Source organism: Micromys minutus (assembly GCF_963924665.1).
Source record: "Micromys minutus genome assembly, chromosome: 7".
NCBI lineage: Eukaryota > Metazoa > Chordata > Mammalia > Rodentia > Muridae > Micromys > Micromys minutus.
Window position 1 is genome coordinate 56,434,114 of NC_137976.1, and position 24,519 is coordinate 56,458,632.

General features: G+C 39.0%; 1 protein-coding gene across 1 annotated transcript in view; it reads left to right on the forward strand.

Annotated features, from left to right (window-relative positions):
• Positions 1-3,999: 3,999 nt before the first annotated feature.
• The window catches only part of SLC15A2 (solute carrier family 15 member 2), a gene marked incomplete at its 3' end in the record, with an annotated part of 43,731 nt that continues 23,211 nt past the window's right edge, over positions 4,000-24,519 (forward strand). The window contains exons 1-14 of the mRNA XM_080919516.1: positions 4,000-4,128; positions 6,277-6,364; positions 6,928-7,069; positions 11,846-11,938; positions 12,907-13,006; positions 15,040-15,130; positions 15,452-15,529; positions 19,755-19,837; positions 20,218-20,304; positions 20,474-20,563; positions 20,654-20,698; positions 22,771-22,803; positions 23,510-23,598; positions 24,252-24,333. Coding sequence (XP_080775642.1) covers positions 4,024-4,128; positions 6,277-6,364; positions 6,928-7,069; positions 11,846-11,938; positions 12,907-13,006; positions 15,040-15,130; positions 15,452-15,529; positions 19,755-19,837; positions 20,218-20,304; positions 20,474-20,563; positions 20,654-20,698; positions 22,771-22,803; positions 23,510-23,598; positions 24,252-24,333 — 1,206 coding nt within the window. The 5' untranslated portion in view covers positions 4,000-4,023. The remainder of the gene's footprint in view (positions 4,129-6,276; positions 6,365-6,927; positions 7,070-11,845; positions 11,939-12,906; positions 13,007-15,039; positions 15,131-15,451; positions 15,530-19,754; positions 19,838-20,217; positions 20,305-20,473; positions 20,564-20,653; positions 20,699-22,770; positions 22,804-23,509; positions 23,599-24,251; positions 24,334-24,519) is intronic.

Consider the following 24,519-nt stretch of genomic DNA (forward strand, 5'->3'; position numbering starts at 1 on the left):
GGGTTCGATTCAAAAGAAAAGACATTTGCAAGGCAAAGAATGGCAGTGTTAAGATCAATAATTCTCAAATATATCTTACAGATTTACAAAGGTTAGGGATTCAATAGAGAAAAATAGGCAAAAAAAAGATAGATCAATTGAAAATTTCAAAATAATTTCTTTTGGTCCAACAGTCTTCCTTCTATGTATTGTCTCACAGATAAATTAACTCAGATGCTAATAGTTGAACTATATTTGCACCCATATAATTGATAAGCTGTTCACAGACTTATTGACTATTTGGAAAACATCTATTTGTTCCTTTTGACCATTTTTATTATTCATCTGTAGTTAATTTTTGGAGTTATTTACATAGTATGGGCACATCACTTTTGATAGATACATTATGAGCATTTTTATGCATTAAGATGTACCTTTCCAATCTTAATGGTATCTTTTAACAAACAGTGTTTATTAATTCTAATATTATGTATTTCATCTTTCTTTATTATTTAAATCCCCAACCTATGAAGAATTGATTTATTTTTTATATCATCTTCAAAATTTTAGCTTACTCCACAGTTACAAACATATCTCTTATGCTTGATTTCAAAAACGTTGACTTTGACTTTAGTATTTAAATCCTCGGCCAATGAAGAATTGATGTATAGTTTTTGATATAAGGAAAAATATACTGTTCTCCATAAGCATATCCAAATGGCATATTTATTGAAGGCACCATGACTCTTCACTGCCCCACACTGCAGGATTACTTTTGTTAAAGACCGAGTATACACGGATCTTTCTCTGAATTCTGTTCTGCTCCATTGATTGTCTTGTCTATCTTTGTGACTGTTATGTTGTAATTACTTCATAATAGGTATTGATTAGGCAGTTCAAATCCTCTACAGTTGTACTTCAAAACTGACTGTCTTATTTGTGACTTTTTAAATTTTTGTTTCAACTATAAGAATCAAATCATTATTTTTTACATTCCTAAAACCTACTGGGATCTTGTGCTACAGGTACAAGGAACTATTGACATTTTTATAATAGGAGCCTTTCAAATCATGACTATGCCATTCTTCCATTTATCCAAGTCTTTAATTAAGGAGTGGGGTCTTCAACATCTTTCATTTCAATTATCTTTTATGTTACTAAGATTGGTATTCGAAGTTTCCTTATCTATTTATTTGTTGCTGATAATTAAATACAATTTTGTATGGAGTTGAGTCTTATATTTTAGACATTAAACACATATTTACTCTTACTTTTATATTTGCTTCTCTTCTCTGACAACTTACTTTAGAGCTCATTCTACAAGTAACTGAAAACTTTACTCTCTGATGTCATATCATAGAAGCTACAAATATCCTTTTTTGTCATTGATCTTTGATTCTGATATTCAGATTCTCTATTTCTATTGACCTATTTTCTCTGAAGGGTTTATACTCATTCTATATCAAAGATGTTTTTTCTTATGTATCTCTTAGACCTTTATCCTTCTGTTTCAGGTTGACCTACCAGAAGCAAGGATATAAGCAAGCATCTTAATATTATATTGCTCTAAGAGATTCTTTGCATCAGAGAAGCTGAATTTACCTAAGGAAAGGCTCAGATTCCTTACATCTCTAATATTATTTGATTCTGTGAATAAATGTTATTTTATTGCCATTATCGAGAGACAAATTTCAAGCTTTGGGCTATGAGTTAGTTGGCAGAGTGCTTGCTTGGCATTCACAAAACAGTTTTCAGCACTACATAAACTGGGAATGGTGGCTCATTCCTGGACTCGGAGCACTCAGCATGCTGAAGGTAGAAGTCGGAGGATCAGAGACATTCAAGGTCATCCTTGGCTAAGGAGGGAGGTCAGTAAGACCCTGTCTCATATAAAGACAAATTTCATAGAAATTTGTTTGAAAACCAAAGCTTATGCTCTGGAGTTTGATGGTCAGGTTCCTCTGGCTGCACATGAATTCATGCATATGGTGCTACTTCATCTGCTCTTCCGAACTAAATACCATCTACAAGTACATGGCCAAGGCAGGGGAAGCCAGTAACTTAATCCCGTCTACACGGCCCTTGTACCTCTACTAGGTAACTTGACCATACAGTTATGTTATTTTAGATTCAGTATTTAACCAAGGTAGGTCAGGAAAGGCAATGTTTCCTAAAAGAATAACCACAGATTAATCATTAATGCTGCAGGCAGAAGTAAAACTGGATTATTCTTTGGGTAAAGGTTGGTGGGAGAGAAAACAGATGAAGTGTGTACTAGAAGCGGGGAAAACCTGGTCAAAGTCTGAGTTAAAGTTTGGGGGGTGGGGGAAAGGCTCACTTGTTGAAAAGTCATCCAAATGGGTAATGTAAGAATTTTGCAAGAAATGAGGCCATAGATTTTTTCTATTCTCCTCCTCCTTCTCCTTTACTATTTTTTTCAGTTAACATAGAAAATAATTCATTTAAAACTTTTTTCATACATGTATTTTAATTTGCTCATATTTGTTCTCCCTGCATTGTCCTTGTTTCCTTGTTCTGTCATCCTCAGTTTCCTCTTCTGCATTTTCAGATAAAATCACTCATCTTGGCATTGCCTGACTTTGTGGGTTAGTGCTCATGGTGTAACCCTAAGGAATAGAAAATGTCTTTCACTGCCTTTGGCAATGTTTCCCGTTTCTTTTGACTTGTAGCTGGGTGAGCACTAGGTTTTTTGTGCTTCTATCTCTTCAGGTTAGCAAAGAAACACAACAAGGGGAGACGGCAGGTAATGCAAGGATGCACATGCATGGAAATGTCACAGGGAAGCCAATACTTTTACATAATTGATATATGGTCTAAAATGTCAAGTTTATATATATTCAATTCAATGTAGGGTATAATGTATCTATTGTCACCATGTGTATTCCAGATGCTTGTCTGATAAAGGACTAAGTATAGTATTCTAGAATCAGAATAAAAATCCATCCACTGAAAGTTAGCACTTAATGCTTGCAATAATAAACAAAAAGCAACTGGTCCATAATTTTTGCAGACATTAAATTTTATTTCTTAATGAATGAACGGATTGATTTTGAAGAAAGAAATTGAAAATACAAAGAGTGACTTTACCAAGGGCCATTACCAACTCTTTTGCCTGTCATTTTCTTTTGCCCTGTATTTCTTACTTACAGGATTTTTCTAGCTGAATGTTAATGATGTTGAAAACCCAAGCCCCAGAACATTCTTATTCTCAAATTCAGTTTTGTGATGACTTTCCTTTTTGTTCAAAGCATTTTGACTTCTTACCATTCCTGTGTATCCATTTTCGCGGCTTCCATACCTTCACGACCTGCAGACTGACTGCTGATACCTATCTCTGCTTTTCCTATCTGTTTCTGCATAGTGAAAATTCCAGATCTGCCACTTTACTGGCCCTGTGATTTTTAGATAAGTTTCCTGATTTCTTGGAACAATAATTGCAGTATAATAAAGATAGCAGTAAAATGCATGAACATCAAAGATATATATATATACACACATATATATATGACTCATATACGTTATTAACACGACACATAGTGCCCAGTAATGGCAGAAATTATTAACCTGAAATCAGTCTTCTGTGTTTAACCTGTAGTATTCTTTTCCCTCCCATATCATTAGAGATCAGATTCAGGACCTGCAAGGCACAGTGCTCTACCACTGAGCTATTTACCTAACCAAGAGGCTGCATTCTTGAATACTACCTAGTACTTATTTGCAGAGGTATTTTTCTTAAACAGATAACCCTAATCTAGTACTGTTCTCATCTCGTGACTTGTGACGTGTTCTTTTTACTTCCCCATGCCTTACCTCTGGCACCAGCGTGCTGACCCTCTCTTTTTCCTATAGCTTCCAGTTCTGCTCTGAGGCAGGCAGCTACTGAAACTGACACCCACAGGGTTAACCGTATTTGCTGTAGCCATCCCTCCTCCCCCTAGTCCCCCTTTTCCCTGTAGGCTGGCAGCAATCCTAACTGCCTACTGAAGCCAAATGCTTGAGGAGAGAGAGAGTAAGGAGCCAGCCATGAATCCTTTCCAGAAAAATGAGTCCAAGGAAACGGTTTTTTCACCTGTCTCTACTGAAGAGATGCTGCCTAGACCTCCAAGTCCTCCGAAGAAGTCACCTCCGGTGAGTCTCGAAGCTCAGTCTGTCTCAGTCTGTCTCGGACAGTAACAGTGTACATAGTCTTTTGAAGTTCCTCCTTGGCTGTTAAAACTTTGTGCTGAACGGCATTAGAGCAGAAAAACTACTCTCTCGTGGAATTAGAATTCACCTGAAAATTAATTCTAGTTTATTCTGTTTCAGGAAGGAAGCAACAGGGTAGGTTAGTCAGATTTTTTTTTTTTTTTTTTAACTTGGGCCCCAGAGTTTTGCTCTATTTCATTGCATATTCCCTTGGGGAGAAAAAGCACTTTGAATGTCCAGGGAGACTTGGCAAGCATTCCTGTCTGGAGAACTGTGTGTGATTGTTCTTTCCTTACCAATACCAAAACTCAGCCTTTCGTTCCCCTAGTGTGCAGAGCCTTTTTTTTTTTTTTGGACATCAACAGAAGTTTTAGAATAGACCCACTCTCTGTTACTAAGTATCCCTGCTTCAAAGTGGGGGGTCGGGTAGAGGAACAGAGAATAACATTTTGCGTTACATACTTGTGAAAGCACTTCCGAATATCATTCAATTCTCGCATAGTAAAATCCTCTCAGTAGAAAGGCCACAGGAACAGTAACCAATGATTGGCTGAGTTCTTAGTATCAACCACGAGGTCGGTATGATTCTCATTTCTTTGGAATAGAAGAATTGAAGCACAGGGCCGAGTACTGGTACCACTTAAGAAAGGACTGCATGTTAGTCCCATTAGTGAGAGTGCACACCGCTAATGTTAATAACTCTGTTACATAGTTCTCAAGGTGGGAGCTGCAAAGGTAAGAATTCCAAATCATTGCATAACATGATTATCATGTAGTAACACATATGTAGAAAGATGATTTATTCATAGCTACATGGGTAAAAGACAGACTAAGCTTATTATATATAGCTAATCATACCTTGTTAAGGGTGGTTAAAGAGAGGTACATGCCTATGAAATAAGAGGTAATATAAATCTCATGTTAATGTTTGACTGTCTCAAGAGACAGATTGTCTTTGTCCCCTTTCCATGTTAGTGAAGCTATTGTCATGGAAAGAGGTTTAAAATAAAATGTGATATTTATTATTTTACATAATGCATGAGATAACACAGTTACTCTAATGTACAACTTGAAAATGAAGATCTCGTTGCTTGAGTAATGGCTCAGCAGTTGAGAGCACGTGCTGTTTTCCAAAGGACCAGAGTTTGGTTTCTGCTTCCCAAGTCAGACAGCTCACAACTCGAGCTCCAGGAGATCCAACATCCTTTTTTGGTCTCTGCAGGCACCCACATAGACTCTCACATATGCAAACACATATGTACATAAGTACAAATAAAATTAAAAAGGAAATATTACAGAATCATACTAGTAGGAAAGGTGGACACCTAATTTAATAGGATTTCAGAATTTTCTTCCTAGATAAATAGGAAGTATCAACTAACGGTGATCAATCAGCTTATATTTAGGAGTGCCTAGCTGCCATTTTGAACTCTTTGCCTGAATGTAGTAGGCTCTGGAAGAGAAGTCATCAAATTGTCAAGATTTTTCCCCAGAAGGGTGACCATGGCAGATGGGACCAGTCAGTCCCCGTAGTAGAGCTAAGTGGGATAGTGACATCTGGCTCTGCCTGCCCAGATATCATGTGCTCCAAAGGATGCCTCTTCAGCTTATTCTTAGCAATAATGATGGTCATCCTCTTGCCTAGAGCCACAGGTTTTTATTGAGATACTGTGGAGAGATGAGCAGGTCCTGATCAAGGAATGTCTGGCTAGTCCCATATTAAAAAGGGACAAAATAAGATTTGGACTTTTTACTCCCACACCAGTAACATAATCATGATTATTATGACAACATATAAAGAGACCACTACATATGTCATGACAACATTATGAAGAGACAACCACTTCATGCTAATGGATGGCAATGATTTAAAGATGAGTTTATCCAGACATAGTGGGGTTCACCTATAATCTGAGCTCTTTGGGAACCTAAGGCAGGAAGATCATAAAATGTGGTTAGCCTGGGGAAAATGATGAGAATGTCTATATATATATATATATATATCAAGATACGTTTTAGTTGTAGAGTAGCTGGATGAAGCTTAAGTGGGGAAAATGCTCATTCATCAACCTTTGCCTTTTGGTTGAATAGAAAATCTTCAGCTCCAACTACCCGCTGAGCATCGCCTTCATTGTGGTGAATGAGTTCTGTGAGCGGTTTTCCTATTATGGCATGAAAGGTAATTCTGTGCCCTAGAGTCATCTCTGCTTATATGTATAGCAGCCTGGTCTCCTTGCGTGCATTTTGCTCATTCTGCCTGCCTCAGTATAAACTAATCCTTTCCTCTGGCCATGATAGTAAATGCCTCATAAAATTTTATTTAATAACTCCTGCTGGTTAAGATTTAAAAAGGCCCTCTGGACCAACGCACAACCGATCAGAACACAAGTGGAGAAAGCTCTCATTCTGTAAGTGGCGTTGAACTGTATTGTTGCTGGGAAGGAGGGGGGAAGGGCCGTAGGAAGCACCGTGATAACTTCTCACAGTGTAAAGGATGCTCTGGGTACACAGTGATCATAGGGATGAGTATTGTATTTTGTATTCAGCATTCCTCATCAACTTTCACTGTTCCCATGGGCCCTGCTTCTACTGCCTGGCAGTCATCACCCGGTGTTCTCCCTGACTGGAGTGCTGAAGGCCAGGATCACTTGTAGAGCCCAGAGATAAATATATTGATCTGGGAATCACTTTTTGCACCTACCTTATTGTGTCTCCCATTTGTTTTCTTCCCTCTTCACCCAGCTGTGCTGACCTTGTATTTCCTGTATTTCCTGCACTGGAATGAAGACACATCTACATCTGTCTACCATGCCTTCAGCAGCCTCTGCTATTTCACTCCCATCTTGGGAGCAGCCATTGCTGACTCCTGGCTGGGAAAATTCAAGTAAGAACAATGGCAGGCCACAGCCTCAGGAGCCTCACAAGTTCATTGTCCAGAGAGATACCCAGAACTCCTGATCTTTTGTCTTCTAGCAAAAACAAACAAACAAACAAACAAAAACAAAAACAAAGCAAGGAAAACAGAAAAAAGAAAAAAAAACCCTCAAAATACTCATGGCTGTGTCAGACAGACATCCCTCCAGGACAGACAACACAGAAAATCTACTTTTTCCCATGCTCATCCCCCATGTTTTCTGGTCTGTTTAGTCTAAAGTTTCCTCTTAAAATCTCCCTTTAGTCTTCTACTTGGCAGCTTAAGACAAAATCTTATTTATCCCAGTGGGGTGAAGGTTGTCACTCGCTGGTAATCTCTATTTGTAGAGACATACTTTGGCTACTTGCTACTTTCCCCAGGTCTCCAGACTCTGTCGCCCTACCTACCTCCTTCAGGGACTTCCAAAGCCTTTCTGTTTACAGTCTTTGCCTTTCTGTTGTTCTCTTCTTTAGAATCTAATAAAGATTTTTCAAGTTGAAATAATAATCCATTTAGTTCATTTCTCCAGTTCCTAAAAATAGAAGCAGCAGACAAGGTCAAAAGTCAAAATTGGTCTTTATAACATGTTCTCATAGGCCAAAGATAAGCTTTTAATATACATTATCTAGTAATATTCTGTGGATTTGCCATCTGTGGATTTTTCTGAGTTAGTGGTGCCAAAGTATACTCTTTAAAAAGAACTTGACTTTATAAGATATAACTAATTATGTGGGAAAATAAAAACTTGTATGGTAAAAGTAGTATAGAAAAAAATCTATATTGTTTTGGAAAAATTTTAAAAAATGTTTCTTTAGTGCATAACTTCTTTTAGTCTCCAATAAGTTAATATGTCCTGTAAAATCTCTGAGTGAAAGTTGAGTATCTATTGGTTCCTGAAGTAGTTTGGCTGTGTGGTATTGTGTTTGTTTGATAAAACTTGTCTTTGTCTCACTTCTGTTTATATGACAAATATCCTGACCCAAAAAAGCAACAAAGGGAGGAAGAGATTTATTTGGCTTACAATTCTAAGTTGTTGTCATCACGTTGGCAAAGTCGAGGCAGAAATTTAAGCAGCTAATTACATCACTCCTTGATCCAGGAGCAGTGAGAGAGTAAAGCAAACCCTGATTGTTTAAACTCAGCTAGCTTTTCCCTCTAATACTCAGGACTGCTGGCCTAAGGAATGGCTCTGCCTACAGTGGGTTGCATCTTTCTTTTACATCAATTAACATTCAGGACACACACACACAGCTAAAGGCCAACCAGATCTAGATTATCCCTCATTAAGACACTCTTCCCAGGGGATTCTCATTTTGTCAAGTTGACAGTCGAAACTAATCAGCACAGAATTCTAACTGTAAACACCGATTTACACCTTAATTTGGTATGTGTACGCACATATGTGAATACATAAATGCGGTCTCTTCAGAGAGGCATGGTGGGCAAGTGGCTATGTTTGTTACTTGTGTAGTAGTAACCATTGAATTCATTCAGACATGGACTGGAGTTACACCAAGAATAGAAAACATAAGCTATGGTCTATTCGTTTAATTATAGAACACGTTTTTTCCCTCCTTTACTCTGTGTTGCTGACACTGCAGTTATATTTTTAGAATAACTTTTTTTGAAGTTTGAAGAAGTGAAATTTCAGGATTTGGTGAACGATAGCTTCCTGAATATTTTGGAGAAAACGACACTCTTCCTTTGCGTTCCTACCTATCTCAATCTTGCTTGAGTCTTTTTTTAAAACTTACTTTTATTGAAGTGTAATTTACATACACTACATAAAAATTCAAGACAAACCCAAAAGTCTTGAATTTTTACAGAATTATTACCAGTACTTAAACTCTTTTCTTTAGCTTTGAAATATTCCCTAAGAGTTAGGACCTTTTCCTGCACTGGAATCATGTACAAGACTTTAGTATTTCCAAGTAATCGAACAAAAATTTTGAATTCTTTTTCTGTTTTGTTTTCCTCTTTCGACCACTACCACGGTTTTCAAAAAGTATCTCTATATTAGCCATTTTTTTCTCTCTTTATCATTGTTTCTTATGACATAGAAGTATATCTGAAGGTAAAAGAACACAATTTAATTCAGTCTGACCCGAATTTAGGTGTTTGTTGACCATTCCTTATTTATCCAAATAATCACAAGCATTAAGGAGATTAATTATAAGTAATATATTTTCACATTGTTAGAGTTCAAATAGCTTTAATGAGAGCAAACTGTGTTAGTTTCAACAGGAGATGCTATAAATCACCTCTTTTCCTCTACTGAAATCTCTCAGGATAGTGATGCTGACCTCTGCTAACAAATTGCAGTGTGTCTAGTCACAGTTTGTGTCTGGATCCTTACTCACTCTGGGTGTTCATGCTGAGGAATTCAACCTGTTCATCACTCCTTACCTTCTGTAATTCTGTATTTTCCCCATCCTCTTGTTGTCATATTTCTGGGTTGGTTTTGATTGGCCTCCACTTTGGCTTTGTGTTTACTTAACTCTTTCCTAACTGTCAGATTTCTACCCAGTGAGAACTCTCACCTTTCCCTTTCCACAGACTGACTGGCCTCAGCAACTCTGGAGGTGTCTATAGTTCAGCTACATGCAGACAGCCACTCGGAGTGGGACCTGGAGTTGAGATGCCAGTATGCATTTATAATTGCATATTTCTGTTCACGCTGGCTGTCCTTTACCCTAGCTTCCTTAGGTCCCCATGTTGAAACAACTATGTGATTCTCCATGTTCTGAGTGTGCAGCAGCACACACGCCCGTCCTCCTCAGTCCTAACTCCAACTGTCTTTATATGCGTTGTGTCTAAACTGGAAGATGGAAAGGGACACCTAAAATGTTTTCACCACTGTCTTTTTTCTATAATTGAGCCCAGGCACTATTGTCTAAACCATCACTGAGCCTGTGGTGTGCTCAGTAGGAAGATGGTTTTTATTTGCTTTGGGCCTTGTTTTTGTTTTCAACAACACACTTTGGGGAGTGACTTGCTCTCTTGTCCAGATAGGTGGATGGTTTAAAACCTGGCTATTTTTTCCCTTTGTATATGTGTGTGAACATAAATGGGGATTCCACTACAATCCAGTGAACTACATTTGCTACTCCGGACACCACACTTAATTCCTGATTTTAAAAAGCCAGAAGTGAATGGTTCCTCTTTTCGGTTTTTAAAACCTGAAGTGGCAGCCTTGCCTCAGTGGAGGAAAATGAATACTTATATATCCAAACCTGTTCCTCCCCATATCTCTCTGTCTTATCTCTGTTCCTGTTTATGCTTGCGCTAACTGTCCGTGTGTGTGTGTGTGTGTGTGTGTGTGTGTGTGTGTGTGTGTGTTCAATGCTATCTTAAAGGTAGAACATTTGTATTTGGAAGGTTGTTTAAACAGTCAAGAAATGATTTTCTGAACAACTGCTAAAAACCCTTTCTGAGTCTACCGTCCCAGAATCCAAGCTATGTAAGAGGAAATGGGCAACCAGAATCCCCAACCCTTGTGTAAGGAAATCTCAAAGACTTGATTTTATTATTTTTTTGTGTATGTCTGTGTCTGTGAGAGAATGCCACATGTGTGTCCCTGCAGAGGCAAGGAAGGAGCATCAGGTCACTTAGAGCTGGAGATACAGGTGTCTGTGAGCCACCAAATATGATGGGATTTAAACTCTGGAAAGATAGCAAGAGCTTCTAACCACCTCCTCCAGCCCTGTTTAGTTTGTTTCTCTCAGTTTAGCATCATCTCCCAGAGGTTTTTGATAACTAGTTTTCTTTCCATTTTTATCATCTTTATTTCTATTTCTTCATTTCAATAAATATTTCAGCCCCCAGAAAAGTTATTTAAGAAGATTAGACATTTAGAATGAGGAGCCCCCATCTGAGATTCCTGGTACCTCTGGGGGCTTCCTGGCACCTTCACTGCATTCTGTATATTTGACACTGGCATAAAACACTTTAAATGCAAGCTACATAATTCTGAGGGTTTTTTATAGCGTTCCATTTATAGGATAATATGTACACTACACATTCCACTCATGCTAATATGCATAGGGAGTATAAGTGATATTGTGCCATGTTACTGTGAAGAGCTCCGCAGTAATTCTTCTCGGGAATTCCATAATGTGCTACTCATTTGCTATTCAACTCTACTGGAAAAAAATAACAGATAGTGTTTACCAATTGCATGCTTTTTTATCACTAAACAGCTTAAGTCCTTTGTAGTTCCCAATTTTTGGTAAATTATCTATGTGGAAATCACTCTGGGGTTTATGGTTAGCTCAAATGTCCAAGTTACCCAGATTGACCCTAAAATCCCTTCGACTCTCATGACATCTTAGTGCTCGTTGGAAGTCTTTTGTGTTAGCACTGCCATTTACTTGGCATCCTTCTTTCCTCCTGCTCCCTAGAGCTAAAAGGCATTTCTTGAGGAAACAAAGAGTAAGTGGGGGCATCCTGACTATTGATTGAAACGTCACTGTGCTTGTTCCTGTCATGTCTGTGTAGAAGTAGGGTCACTCGAGTACAGAGTTGAGCAGAGAGCAGATCTGGGAAGAGAACTAGAAAGAAACATCTGCAAGTTCCGAGCAGATGTCTGCTGAGGAAGAATCCCACTCCCGGCCCCTCCAGCTATTGTGTCTGTTTCCCAGTTCTTTCTCTCCTCTCCTCCCCCACTCCAGTGCCCTCCTGTGTTTACTGAGAACAAGCTGAACAAGTCTCTGGATAGTACACTGACTGATTTAACTTTCTGCACAGGACAATCATCTATCTCTCCCTGGTGTATGTTCTTGGCCATGTATTCAAGTCTTTGGGTGCCATACCAATACTGGGAGGAAAAATGCTACATACGTGAGTAAAATCATGGAACCCACTTAGCTGCCTTCCTTACATTAGGCAGGTGTGTGTCTCAGAGAGTCAGTACAGGTGGCTTGCCATTTTAGAGCAGAGATTCTCCTTTATTTTCCAATGTATAATTTTACTGCTAAACTTATTAAAATAAAAAAAAAGATTACAGGCAGCGGAACCCTTTTTTATATTACCACATCTTGGTTTTTATTGAGTAAACATTTGAAGACAGAGTGGCTAATTAGTAGACTTTTCATAAAACCTCTATGTGCTTGAAAGTAAGAAAACCTTTTATACTTTCTCTCACTCATGTATTTATTTACTTATATTTAAAAAGTCATAGCCAAAGCTTGGAGTGTTTTATGTATATGTAGTTCAATATATTACCATTTTACTGTATCTCCTTACTTCAGGAGCCAGTGTATGTAGTTAGGTTTGAATATATATATAACCAAGTTAACACACACACGTATACACACTCTGAAATTATTTTACTTTATCTGAAAAGTAATAAACACCAAATATCTTCTCATCACTCTTCCATGAAACTTACTGACGCCACGCCCATTTATTCTGATAAATTTCAGTATTTTACTTGGTAGTTGGTAAGGGTATACAAGAGTAGAGTCCATGAAGTCTTTCAACTGAATGGCTGAAATAGAATATTAAAAGCTGGTGTGCTCGATTCCGAGTCCCTGCACGCCTTCTTCCTCTTGATGCATGCAGAGGGTAAACAGAGCCACAAAGCACTGACTCTTCTGAGCAGTGCAATTCTTAGCAGAGCCTCAGGTGTGAAGATAAATCATTCTCATGAGTAGGACTTGGAATGATGGGAAGCAGAAAAGACCCACAAGGTAGATGTGATAAGATGTTACCTTTGAACATCTTTTCCCCCTATTATCTTTGTAGCCCATCTCTACAGTTGGTTTGGTATCAACATGGTTCTATCTATCCTTGCCTCTCTATTTCAGAATCTTATCCTTGGTTGGCCTGAGTCTAATTGCTCTGGGAACAGGAGGTATCAAACCCTGTGTGGCAGCTTTTGGCGGAGACCAGTTTGAAGAGCAACATGTAAGGGTCCTGTTCTTTCTGTAATTCAAGAGTGTGTAACCAGCATCAAAATGGGGAACCTGTCAAGTAGTCATTTGCTAAGACTGAGGTAATCCCATTGATTGGGTGCAGACTGGAGAGCTGAGTTCTGTGCTGGATGCTGATCATCAGCATAGAAAAAACTAAAGGTCAGGTGGGAGGTGGGCATGTCATATGCTGGAAGGCTGAAAACTTAGGACACAGAGACTGAATGACCTAAGCAACAAAGGAGCTGGATGTGGCTCAGCTGGTAAAGTACTTGTGGAGCATCTACAAAGCCCTTCATCCAGTCCCCAGCAAGGTATAAAGTGAGTGTGGTGGCTCATGGAAGATGGAGGCAGAGGGATCAGCAGTTCAAGGTTATCCTCAAATACAAATCTATTTCAAGGCCAGCCAAGGACACACTAGATGCTGACTCAAAACAAAATGCAAACAAGCAAAGAAAACCCAAGGAGATAATCATATATAGCTGTTCATAAATAGTACGAGACTGCCATGTTTAAATCTGAGCTAAAGACATGAAAGCTATAGAAAGTCAGGTGCTTGTTTCACGGAAGGTAAAACTTCACATAGGATTGGAAACAGGAACCTTAATTTTACTTGAGGTATCTAAGAATGGATATGGTGAGTACCGTAGGAATTAAAAGTATAATACAGAGATGATTTTGTGAAGGGGCGAATGACCCGTTGCAATGAAACAGAATTCCATTGTATAGATGGATTTGCTTGGCTGATCTCTTTTTAACATTTTCCATTGTCAGTGGTGGGTGGAAAATATATGACCAAAATGAAAATGAGCCCATTTGGGGGCTATGGCAAATAGACAGGGAACAATCTATTCTTGAAATACCAAATACTTCTAAATCCTTCATTTTTAACACACACACACACACACACACACACACACACACACACACATTATTCTTCATGAATCCCTTCCTTCTCCCATAGCTGTTTATCCTGGTTCTATTTATCCCCTCCCTAGTCTATATGTAAGCTCCTCTTTCCCTCCTTGCTTTTCTCTATAATGCACGGTCTGTTATCTCTTCCTGTCCCCATTTTTTGTCTGTGTGTCTTATTTTCCTATGCTTCTCCTGCCAGGCAGACTGCTTGGGTTATTCAGCACACTTTATTCTGAGATCTGCGGATTCTCATTGCTGGCTGACACGACAAACCGTTGGCAGATTAGCTTCTGCGCACAATGCACCACAAGAGTCAGAAGAGGAAAGTACATGCACATGGGAGTAAGAAGGAGCAAAACACACACCACAGTCTGAGCCTGCAGAAGGACTGATTGTTCTAGTGCATCAGGGAGAGCTGAAGGGCCAGAATGAAGTACACCCTGTGTAATAGATCACCTATTAAAACTTCACTTGGAGGTTGTTGTATTTAGTAGCTGACCCAAAGACATATTTCAGTGAATAGAGCAAACTCACCCTCAAGCTTCTGCAAGCCGCTTCCCTTCCAGCGGATCCCCTTTGCACTCTCTGGAAGATCTGTCTCCCTGAAACTCTAGTTATACTTTCCTCCTAGATCAATCATAGCTGCACTACACTGTCCTAACATACACTTCCCAAAATATATTCATTAACTCAAGGAGTCATCTGCTTAATTAATACAGTCGGTAACATTTGTTCAACGTCTAATAGATGTTAGCATTTTTTTTCTAGGTACTAGACGTTACAGAATAAAATTTCTGCCCTGAAGAAACTCACAATACACTGAATAAAATGGATATTTAATACAAATAAATTAGTAGTATAATAAATATATATGTCACAGAAATAGTATTGAGGAAAGGTTGATCACTTTCTCCCAGATCTTAAAGGACTCATAATTGAGTTTAAAAGGTGAGTAAAAACTTGTCTAGGGTCAGCCAGTCACTGTATTAGAGAGCCAATGAAATGGTCACATGCCATGGAAGCACAATCTGAACCTGAGGCCTTGTATGTTTTTTAACATGGAGTGGGGTGGAGCTAAGAGACACGTTTCCCTGATGAAGTGTTCCATTGCAGGCAGAGGCACGGACTAGATACTTCTCAGTCTTCTACCTGTCCATCAATGCAGGAAGCTTGATTTCTACGTTCATCACACCCATGCTGAGAGGTGAGGATTCTTTCTGCATGGCTGGATGAGTAGGGCTTTACTCTGGCTAACCAAAAAGCCATTCACAGCTTCAGGTGGTCCAGCTCCTCCATTCCTATGGACTTATAAATATGTGAGAGGGTTTTTTTGTTTTTTGTTTTTTTTTTTTTTTTTTTTTTTTTTTTTTAGTTTTGATTGGTCTGATTTAAAATAAGGGTTATGGGTTAGATGAAGGGAAGAAGAGAGGGTAGCTATGTCTACACCAAGAAGAGCCTGGCCTTATAGAGTAAAATATTGCTGACTTATGACTCACAATTTCTCTTCCCTTCCTGTTTTCTTCAGGGGATGTGAAGTGTTTTGGGGAAGACTGCTATGCCCTGGCTTTTGGAATTCCAGGATTGCTCATGGTGCTAGCACTTGGTGAGTGTAGTGGAAAAGGATATGAACAGGCCATTGATGCCTGCCACACAGAAGGCATCACATAGGCATTCTACTATGTCATTGGACCTTTACACTAATCCTGTCAGGCGAGCATCAGTGTAGCGGTTTCCCTTTGGTTTTGAAGATACATTACAAGAGACACCAGAAATTAGTTTTTTAATTTTTATGTTCTGTGTATAGTATATATTTGTGTATCATGTGTGTTTTTAGTGCCCACAGAGGCCAAAGGAGAGCATCAGATCTCTGGAGTTACAGACAATTGTAAGCAACCATGTGGGTACTCGGAATCTACCCCAGGTCTCTAAAAGAGTAACAAATACTCTTAACTTCTGAGCCATCTCTCCAGCCATACAAACCACGTTCTAAGCGATTTAGCCACATAGTTAAATACATTTCAGAGAAGCCTTTTATAAAACAATTTTTGGAGTATATGTAGGATTGCCAATCAGGAGTTAGAGTGCCTAAATGTTTTAAATATCTCAGGTGATTCTCCCACACCCCCACACTCACCCCCATACCCTCAACTGCCTCTGCCTCCTGCGTGCTGGGATTAAGTGTGTATGTCAACAAGGCTTGGCACTCTCAAGTGACTCTTGGGTATAGTCAGGAATGAAGCCATTGCTTACTGCTGAAACATACAAGGAAGGAGCTAAGATAATTGAACCTCTGTCTCAAACTAGTTTATGTTATCTAATACTTAGTTTTCTGGTAAGGAGATGCTACTTTTGATTGCCCGGGCATTTCAACACAGCTTCCAGGTTTGCCCTCCTCACCACTCTGCCCTGCAAAGCTCCCAAAGAATTTCCCACTGAACAAAGGGAATTAAAGAGGAGTTGGGTTAGGAAGAATTGCAACTTAGATCAAGTGACATTCTTTTAGCACTAAGAACTTTGCCCTGGAAAAGACAGGGGGGATATGTGGGCCTGTTAGTTTAGGCAAGTCCCCTAAGGGAAGGCTTGGGTGTGATTGTTTCTAATCATTGACCTGGAAACGTGTCTCACTCTGAGCCTCTGGGTGACACCCCTCTGGACTGTATCCAGTCCAAACACATAAAGAGCTCAACAGAGGAAAGGGAGCCCAGAGATTTAATGTTTGGTCTGATTCTTTTCTACCAGAAAGGCTGAAAGCAATGCGGTTCCCAATGCCAAACAAATGTAAAAGAAATGTATTCTGGGAGAGCCATGATCAAACACTCTCTGCTTCCTTCTCCCTGCAATGCTAAATATGTTCCACAGGCACTTTCTTGTTTTTTTTTTCCACTTATTATTATCACGGCAGATACTCTCTATCACTGACCAATAATAATATTTAGACATTAAAGCAATTATGAAGCTCAAAAGAGGTTTTAGGATTATAATGCTAAATAGGTGGTATCTGTCCTTGTTAGTCAGTGGCTGAATTTTATGGTGCTAATAATATTTTCTACGTAATAGATTTTGGGCTAGGTATGGGAACCATATGAGTGATTTAGACAGTTATAAAGTTCATATTCCCAAGGAATGTATATAGTACAGGGAAAGTAATCCAGACAAATTAAACAGGATTTGCCATACAGAGCAGTCAATGTCACAACCAGGGAGGCATAGAGGAAGTTATGGAGCCCATAGAAGAGCTTCTGATGAACACTCTGCAAGTTGTAAGGGTTTTCTTCCAGACCTCAAGGATAAGCAACAAAAGAAAGGACCATACAGAAAGAAGATATGGTTGGTGTCTTTAGATGGGAGATATCATGGCTGTTCAAAGGCTTTGGATAATGCAGGTTATCTGGAGCAAGAGAGAGAGAGAGAGCAACAGAAAATAAAAACTGCCATAAGCAAAATAATAAAGAATAATTTAGGCCATGAAAGAATTAAAACTTCATTGTGAAGAAAATAATAAATCAGCAAAAAAGGGGGTGGGGGTTGAGCAAAGAAATAGTTGTTAGATTTTTCTTTTTTGTAGTTTTCTGCTCCCCCCACTGCAATGGCTTGAACTATGGAGAAGAAATTGGGTTAAGGGTGAGGCAAGGCTAATATTGATCTTGTTTGCTCTATTTATTGTATTCCTTTAAAGTTTGTTCTTGAGGTAAGTGGCTTACTTGGCTCGCCCATCCTCGGCACCTATTGAATTAGCAAACCTTGGTAAGATGGGATCTGTGAAGTGAGGGAAAAGATAAGACACTGTTGAATACAGGGTTCTGACTTGAACCCCAGACTAGATGATAGAACCATTAATTGGGATAGTGAGGATGAACAGGTTAAAGCAGACTTTGTTTGGGATAAGTTGCATTATAGGTACTCTTGGGACATCTAAGTGCATCACCAAATAGTTATATGAAAATACTATTTTAGGGCCCAGAGAAAAACAATATGGTTTTAGGTACAAATCTGGATCTATAAAGTATAGCCAGTAATCAAGCTTTGAAAATAGAAAACTCTGACAAAACAAAAGTAAAGCAAAAAAGAAAACCTGAATTTTTGGTTGTGAGCCTAGTCTTTAACTGCTGAGCAAGAGACTGTAGGTGGGTGGGTGAATATTCTCATACAGGCAAAGGGGAGGGGGAGGGCAGATGTGGGATGGGGGGGGCTGGTGAAGGGGTGGCAGGAAGTGGGATATCCTTTGAGATGTAAACAATTGGAATGGTTAATAAAAATTGTTTTGTTTTTTAAATAAAAGACTTAGGCTCACACTCTAAAGGCACTTCAGCATTTTAAAGGATGGGCAACAAAGTCCTCCAATAAAGCACAGAAACTCCAAAGTAGTGGCACATTTGTACTTCTGGCACTCTGGAGGAAGAGGCAGGAGAATCAACCTTTCAAGTCCAGCCTAGGCTACATAGTGAGTCCAAGGCCAGAGTGGGCTATACAGAGATACCCCATCACACAGATGAAAGGAAGGAGAAAGAAAGAGTGGAAAGAGGGATGGAAGGAAGGAGGGCTAGCTCATTGCCAACTACTTGGTGAATAAAAGGAAAGGTAAGAAATAAAGATGTGAGTTACGATACACAGAAGGAGCTGAAGAATCCTAACAGGATAGACTAGGATTTGGGGATGGAAACAGGAAATGATGGACAGTGGTTAGGGTATAGGGTACTAAAGAAGAGTAGGGGTGAGAAGTCACAGGTTAAGTGAGCTTCTTTGAGGGGAGGGGCCATGTGTTTTCTCCCTACATTCCCATAGTGTCAAGTACAGTGTGTAATACAAGAATGTGTGAATGAACTTCCTCACGGTGGTTGGTATAGCTTTGCTTCCTGGTGCTGTGATAAAATACTCTGACCAAAGGTAATAAATAGTCCACCATTGCAGGGAAGTCGAGGCAGCAAGAACTTTAAGCAGCTGATCACATTACACACACAATACAACATTGCAGAGAGCAATAAGCTAGCAGATACAGAAGCGTGCTCAAGTGTTCTCTTGACCCGGCCCAGGAAATGATGCCGTTCATGTAGGGTGGGCCTTTCCACTTCAGTTACCCTGATTAAGCTAGTCACCCATAGACACTCTCAGAGGGTTCTGCCCACGTGATTCTAGGTTTTATCAAGTTGACGATATTATCCATCACCAATGCTGAGAACATAGATCTTTGGTTTTTTATTTATTTATTTATTTATTTATTTATTTATTTAATAGAGAGACCTCATGCCAAAATGTTATTTATGGCAATTTCTACCTATGAAATCTTATACATGGTGTTTAGTCTATTTAATCTTCAATTTACTGGTTTTAAAATGGAAACAGTCATGCATATTTTGTTAGACTAAATCAGTTGAGGAATATAAAATGATTAGCAGTTTACTTATAATTCTTCAGTAGATGATAGGATAATGAATTTAGAAGGCTTTTCCTGCTAAGAATTCGGCATCGGTCTTAAGAAGGAACTGACTGGAAAATAAGAAGTAAGCGGATGGGCATTTTAACATTTAAGGATAAAAACTGTCCTAGGTGGAGCGGGGGAGGTGACAGTGGAGGAGTCAGCTGAGCTGTGCACTCAGAAAAGTCAACCAGAGTTGCTACCATATCACATGTGGACAAAAAGGAGGGGGCAAAGATGAATTCTATCTCTGCTATCCCTTGACAGTCTCCATGAATATCTCCCAACAATTAACCACTATTGCCCCTTGGCTATTCTGAAGTTAAGGAGTGAAGGTCAGTTCTCTGAGATTTGATGCAGACAATTGAGTATTTTAACTGAGAAACTAAGGGCGTTGTCTGTGATTCAACTGCAGTTGTGTTTGCAATGGGGAGCAAGATGTACAGAAAACCACCTCCTGAAGGAAACATAGTGGCTCAAGTTATCAAATGCATCTGGGTAAGTTTCTGAATTGCCTACCTGCTTGCCTTTTTCAATAGAAAGAACCAACTCGTGGTTCTCCATATATGGGCATATGTTTTTCTCAGTCATCTTCCTTCTATGAGCCTACCCTTTGACAAACTAAGTTATATTGGTCCTGCTTGCCTCTACTTGACCATTGAGGTTTTAGACGTAGTCAATTTTTAGTAGGCGAAAATCTTCTGAGCACAGTTACACAGGATGCTGTTAGGAAAGAAGGACAGATAAAAATTACACCTCAGATATTGGAATTCGGTGTTTGACAAAATTTGAAGTCCATGCTTGACAGGAGGGATGAAGGACTGAGATAATCAGGTGCTACTTTCTTGTTGTCTAACTGATTCTGCTCCCTGCCCTAGTTTGCCATCTGCAACCGCTTCAGGAACCGTTCTGAGGACTTTCCGAAGCGACAACACTGGCTAGACTGGGCAGCAGAAAAATACCCGGTGAGTCGAAACTGCAGAAATACCTCAACATTTTATGAAATCTTTCAAATTCTTTTCTTCTGGTACATTTGACCTCTTCTTTCACTGTTTTGGACCATTTTTAATCTAAGCAAGAAAAGCACATTTGGAACTTCTAGCAATTTTGCCTGTTCTTTCTTCCTTCCTGCAGAAGCATCTCATCACAGATGTGAAGGCACTGACCAGGGTACTGTTCCTTTATGTCCCACTGCCCATGTTCTGGGCTCTTTTGGACCAACAGGTAATAATGGTCTTTGAAAGTTATGTCTTCCTTCATTCTCTTGCTCATCACTGGAAAAGGATATCTCACAACAAAATCTGTCTGCTCTAGGGCTCACGGTGGACTCTACAAGCTAACAAAATGAATGGTGATTTGGTAAGTTGAAACAGTTTCCAACATATCTGTTAAATTCTTCATTGTACATGATTCATGTGTAATTAATTTAGTTTATACATACGCTTAATTTATTTCTACATACATCTTTAATCTTTGTGATTGAGAAACAAAATTGACTTACAATCATTAAAGACGCACATTAAGCTCAAAAACACTGAGTGAGATAAAGAGAACTATAAAAAATCATAATTGTGTTTTTAGAAATTAGGCAGGGACACACCAAGAAAACTTTGACTAATTCCAGGTTACATCCTGCTTTACATGTACTTTATACTCATTGTAACTAGTAAGACCTTAATGCACACTATCAAACCTTTAAAAAAAAAAGCCAAGCACTGACAAAAATGTATTCGTATTCTTTTATGCAAAGATGCTTAAAATTTGTCCATTTATCTTTGTTTTTTAAAATAAAGTTGTTCAAAAAAGAAAGAAAGAAAGAAACAGAGAAGGAAGAACTTCAGCTTTAAGGATGGCAATTGGCAATTTTAAATATATCTGATAGTGGGAATGGAGATATAACTCAGTGGTTTGGAGTATTTATTGCTCTTGCAAAGGTTTGAGTACCAGCACAGGGTGGTAAATAGCCATCTGTGGTGTTTTAAATAAAAATGACCCCCATAGGTTCATATATTTTCACACTTAGTCCCCAGTTTATGAACTGTTTAGAAAGGATTAGAAAGTATAACCAGGTGCTATAAACCAATTAGCTTAAAGACTAACATTCTTTATTGTAATGTCAAGACTTGTAAACCCCTGCTTGAGTGTTTTTTCCCTTTATAAATCCCCTTCCCCTATACCTCAGATTGTTCTCCTATCCTGTTAAATCAGAAAGGTTTGTAGCCCAAGCTTGAGAGCTTGAATAAAGATTTTCATGTGCATGCAAAAGAAGAAGAAGAAGAAGAAGAAGAAGAAGAAGAAGAAGAAGAAGAAGAAGAAGAAGAAGAAGAAGAAGAAGAAGAAGAAGAAGAAGAAGAAGAAGAAAAGAAATCAGGCAGGGAAGGGTAGGAAATACCCAGATTCACCCACTCACCCTTTTGTGATGTGCTGAAGGGTAACAGATGAAGCGATGCATGCTGGGTGCATGATTTTTCTCCATTTGAGCCTGTCTTAAGACATAGCAAGAAAAGGTTTGATTGATGCTTCTACACAACTGCTACCATCCCTTATGCTAGATCAAGCAGGGGACCCATGAGTCCTGTGGGACAATTAATAAAATGTCTGATTTATAGCTCTGGAAAGAGTGAGAAAATCATTATATTTTTCCCTTTTCCCCATGTTGTTCAGTCTTTGGTCCATTCTCTATTCTTGATCATTCCATCCATCTCTGGATTATTATATTGATAGTTTTGAAGCAGACAGGGTGGGGTGACATCCTTTGGTTGCCCAGGAGTTACCATGGAAGTTCTCTTGTTGATTCTCTAGAGAGCTAATTTGTGAGTTGAACGTAATGTATTGGGGGCAACTTCAGGCCGACCTCAGTACCTGTCCTCCTGTGGTTACTATCCCTGGCTATGGTGATGAGATTAATTAAAGCATGCAACTTTATCACTCTCAAGCAAAGAATAGTTCAGGTTGAACAAGCCTAGTCCAAAAATTGTAATCCTAATTGTTCTAAAAGACAAAACTACTTTTGATCATTAACATGACATCACAAAGCAAACATTTTCATACCATAAAGTTTTAATGCATAGGATTCTTGCCAATTATTGAATAAATTACTTTCGGGCTAATGTATGAGACACCTATAAGTGGATTTCCCAGTTAAACTTTAGTCTTACTGCCTCTCTCCCAACCTCCACTGTGCAAATGTTTTGCAGAATGAATACTTAATCCATACACGGAAAGCAGTCTTCTCCCTGGGGTCTGTCTGTCCTTAGCAAATAGTCAGAAACCATTTGTAGTCCAAATACCTTTGCCAGTAAATCAGAGATCCTGAACCAAAGATTTGACAGATTTTCTTTTATATGCTTCTTATCTACTATCAAGAAGGGTGACCTAGGCCTTCCTTTTCTTCTGCTACTATCTCACTACTGTTTATTATGATGTTTCAGGGAATTTTCGTACTTCAGCCGGATCAGATGCAGGTAAGAAACTTCTCTGTAGGCACAGATGTGTGCTTTTCCTTTTTTAGCTCATTTGTTCCTTTCCAGCAGCATCTGGGTTAATGGCCACCTTACGATGTATTCCTCCTATGCTGAGGAGGCCCATGCTGAAAAGTTTCTTTGCCCTTTACTTCTCTCTTTCACATCTTTTGTAACCCCAGAGAGACCGAGTGTGAGCCCACAGGTAAAGCATGAGCATTCAACATTCTCTTTATGTCAAGATAGTGTAACGAGGAATGCTGTCAAGGAAAGTACAAACCCAAGGCTAGGGCTGTAGCTCAGCACTTGGGTGACACACAGGATGTCCTCCGTCTGATCCCAAAACAAACAAAAACAAAAGTATAAACATTCGTTGTATGAGCAACAAAGTCAAAATCTCTGCTTATTGATGGCTATTTTCAGGATATTTATTTAGCCTCTCATTTTCCCCTTTAGGCTGTGAAACTAAAGGCAAGGGGCAATGAGAGAAAATGATTCCTAATTTGACTGACAGTTCTCTTGATGTATTTGTAAGTTAAGATGTTTTGCAAGGGAAGTAGAGTCTTGGGTAGAGACTGAGAAATATGGACTCTTACCTACTAAGCTGAATGTGAGGCGATGTGAGAGGGTGCATGCTGTCAGATGAGAGCATGAGCTCATTCCAGACAGAGGGACACTTGTACTGATCCTTGTTGCCATGGTGTTGCAGGTGTTAAATCCCTTTCTGGTTCTTATCTTCATCCCACTGTTTGACCTTGTCATTTACCGGCTGATCTCCAAGTGTGGAATTAACTTCTCGTAAGTGCTCACCATGACTTGAATTATTACATACCAACTCAGTTTGCTCGGTGTGGTGATGATTCAGAGCTAGGATGTTTCTATAGAAGGGCTATTTCTTTTGATGTAGCATTCATCTGTTTCCATGTTTGACAAACTTTTATTAATGTGGGAAAGTAGAATTCAGGTCACACCGGTGAGTTTCAGTGCCAATGTTACAGACTTGAGCATATGATGTTGTAGGAGTCGGTATCAATACGTAGGTGGGAACATCCTTCTTGATGCTCATACCAACGAAGACTTCTAAAGAAGAAAGTGAGCTGAAGAACTACAGCAGTTGATATTTATAACAAGCCTGATCATATTGCCATTATTTAAATATTGTATTTAATACTCATATTAATATTTGTAATTATATTTAATATTTGATGTTATATTATGGCATAATGGCTAAAATAATCACAATCATAAGCAACAATGAGAAAAGTGGTATATGTCAGAGGAGAGTTAGCAAGTATGACTTGAGTAAAGAGGTGTATTAGGGAAGTTCTAGAAAACATTTTAAAAAGTAGTTGTAATTAGGTATGAAAGTCTGTAAAGACAGAATAAGGAGTCTGAACTTTGTGCTTTCCAGTAGAGGGGCAGATATAATGGCTTCTCCTTTCCCTCCACAGGTCACTCAGGAAAATGGCTGTTGGCATGATCCTAGCATGCTTGGCATTTGCAGTTGCAGCACTTGTAGAGATAAAAATAAATGTGAGTTCAGAGACTCCCAAGCTTCCAATCGGTCTTGATTCCTTGGGACCCACCACATTATCATTTCATAGGACAATCGTGGTAAATATAAATGAATAGAACGGCATACAGTGAGGTCCACTTTCCACCTGAGTGATTCTGAGTTTATTTTCAGGAAATTCCCCGATACAAACACCCAGATACTTG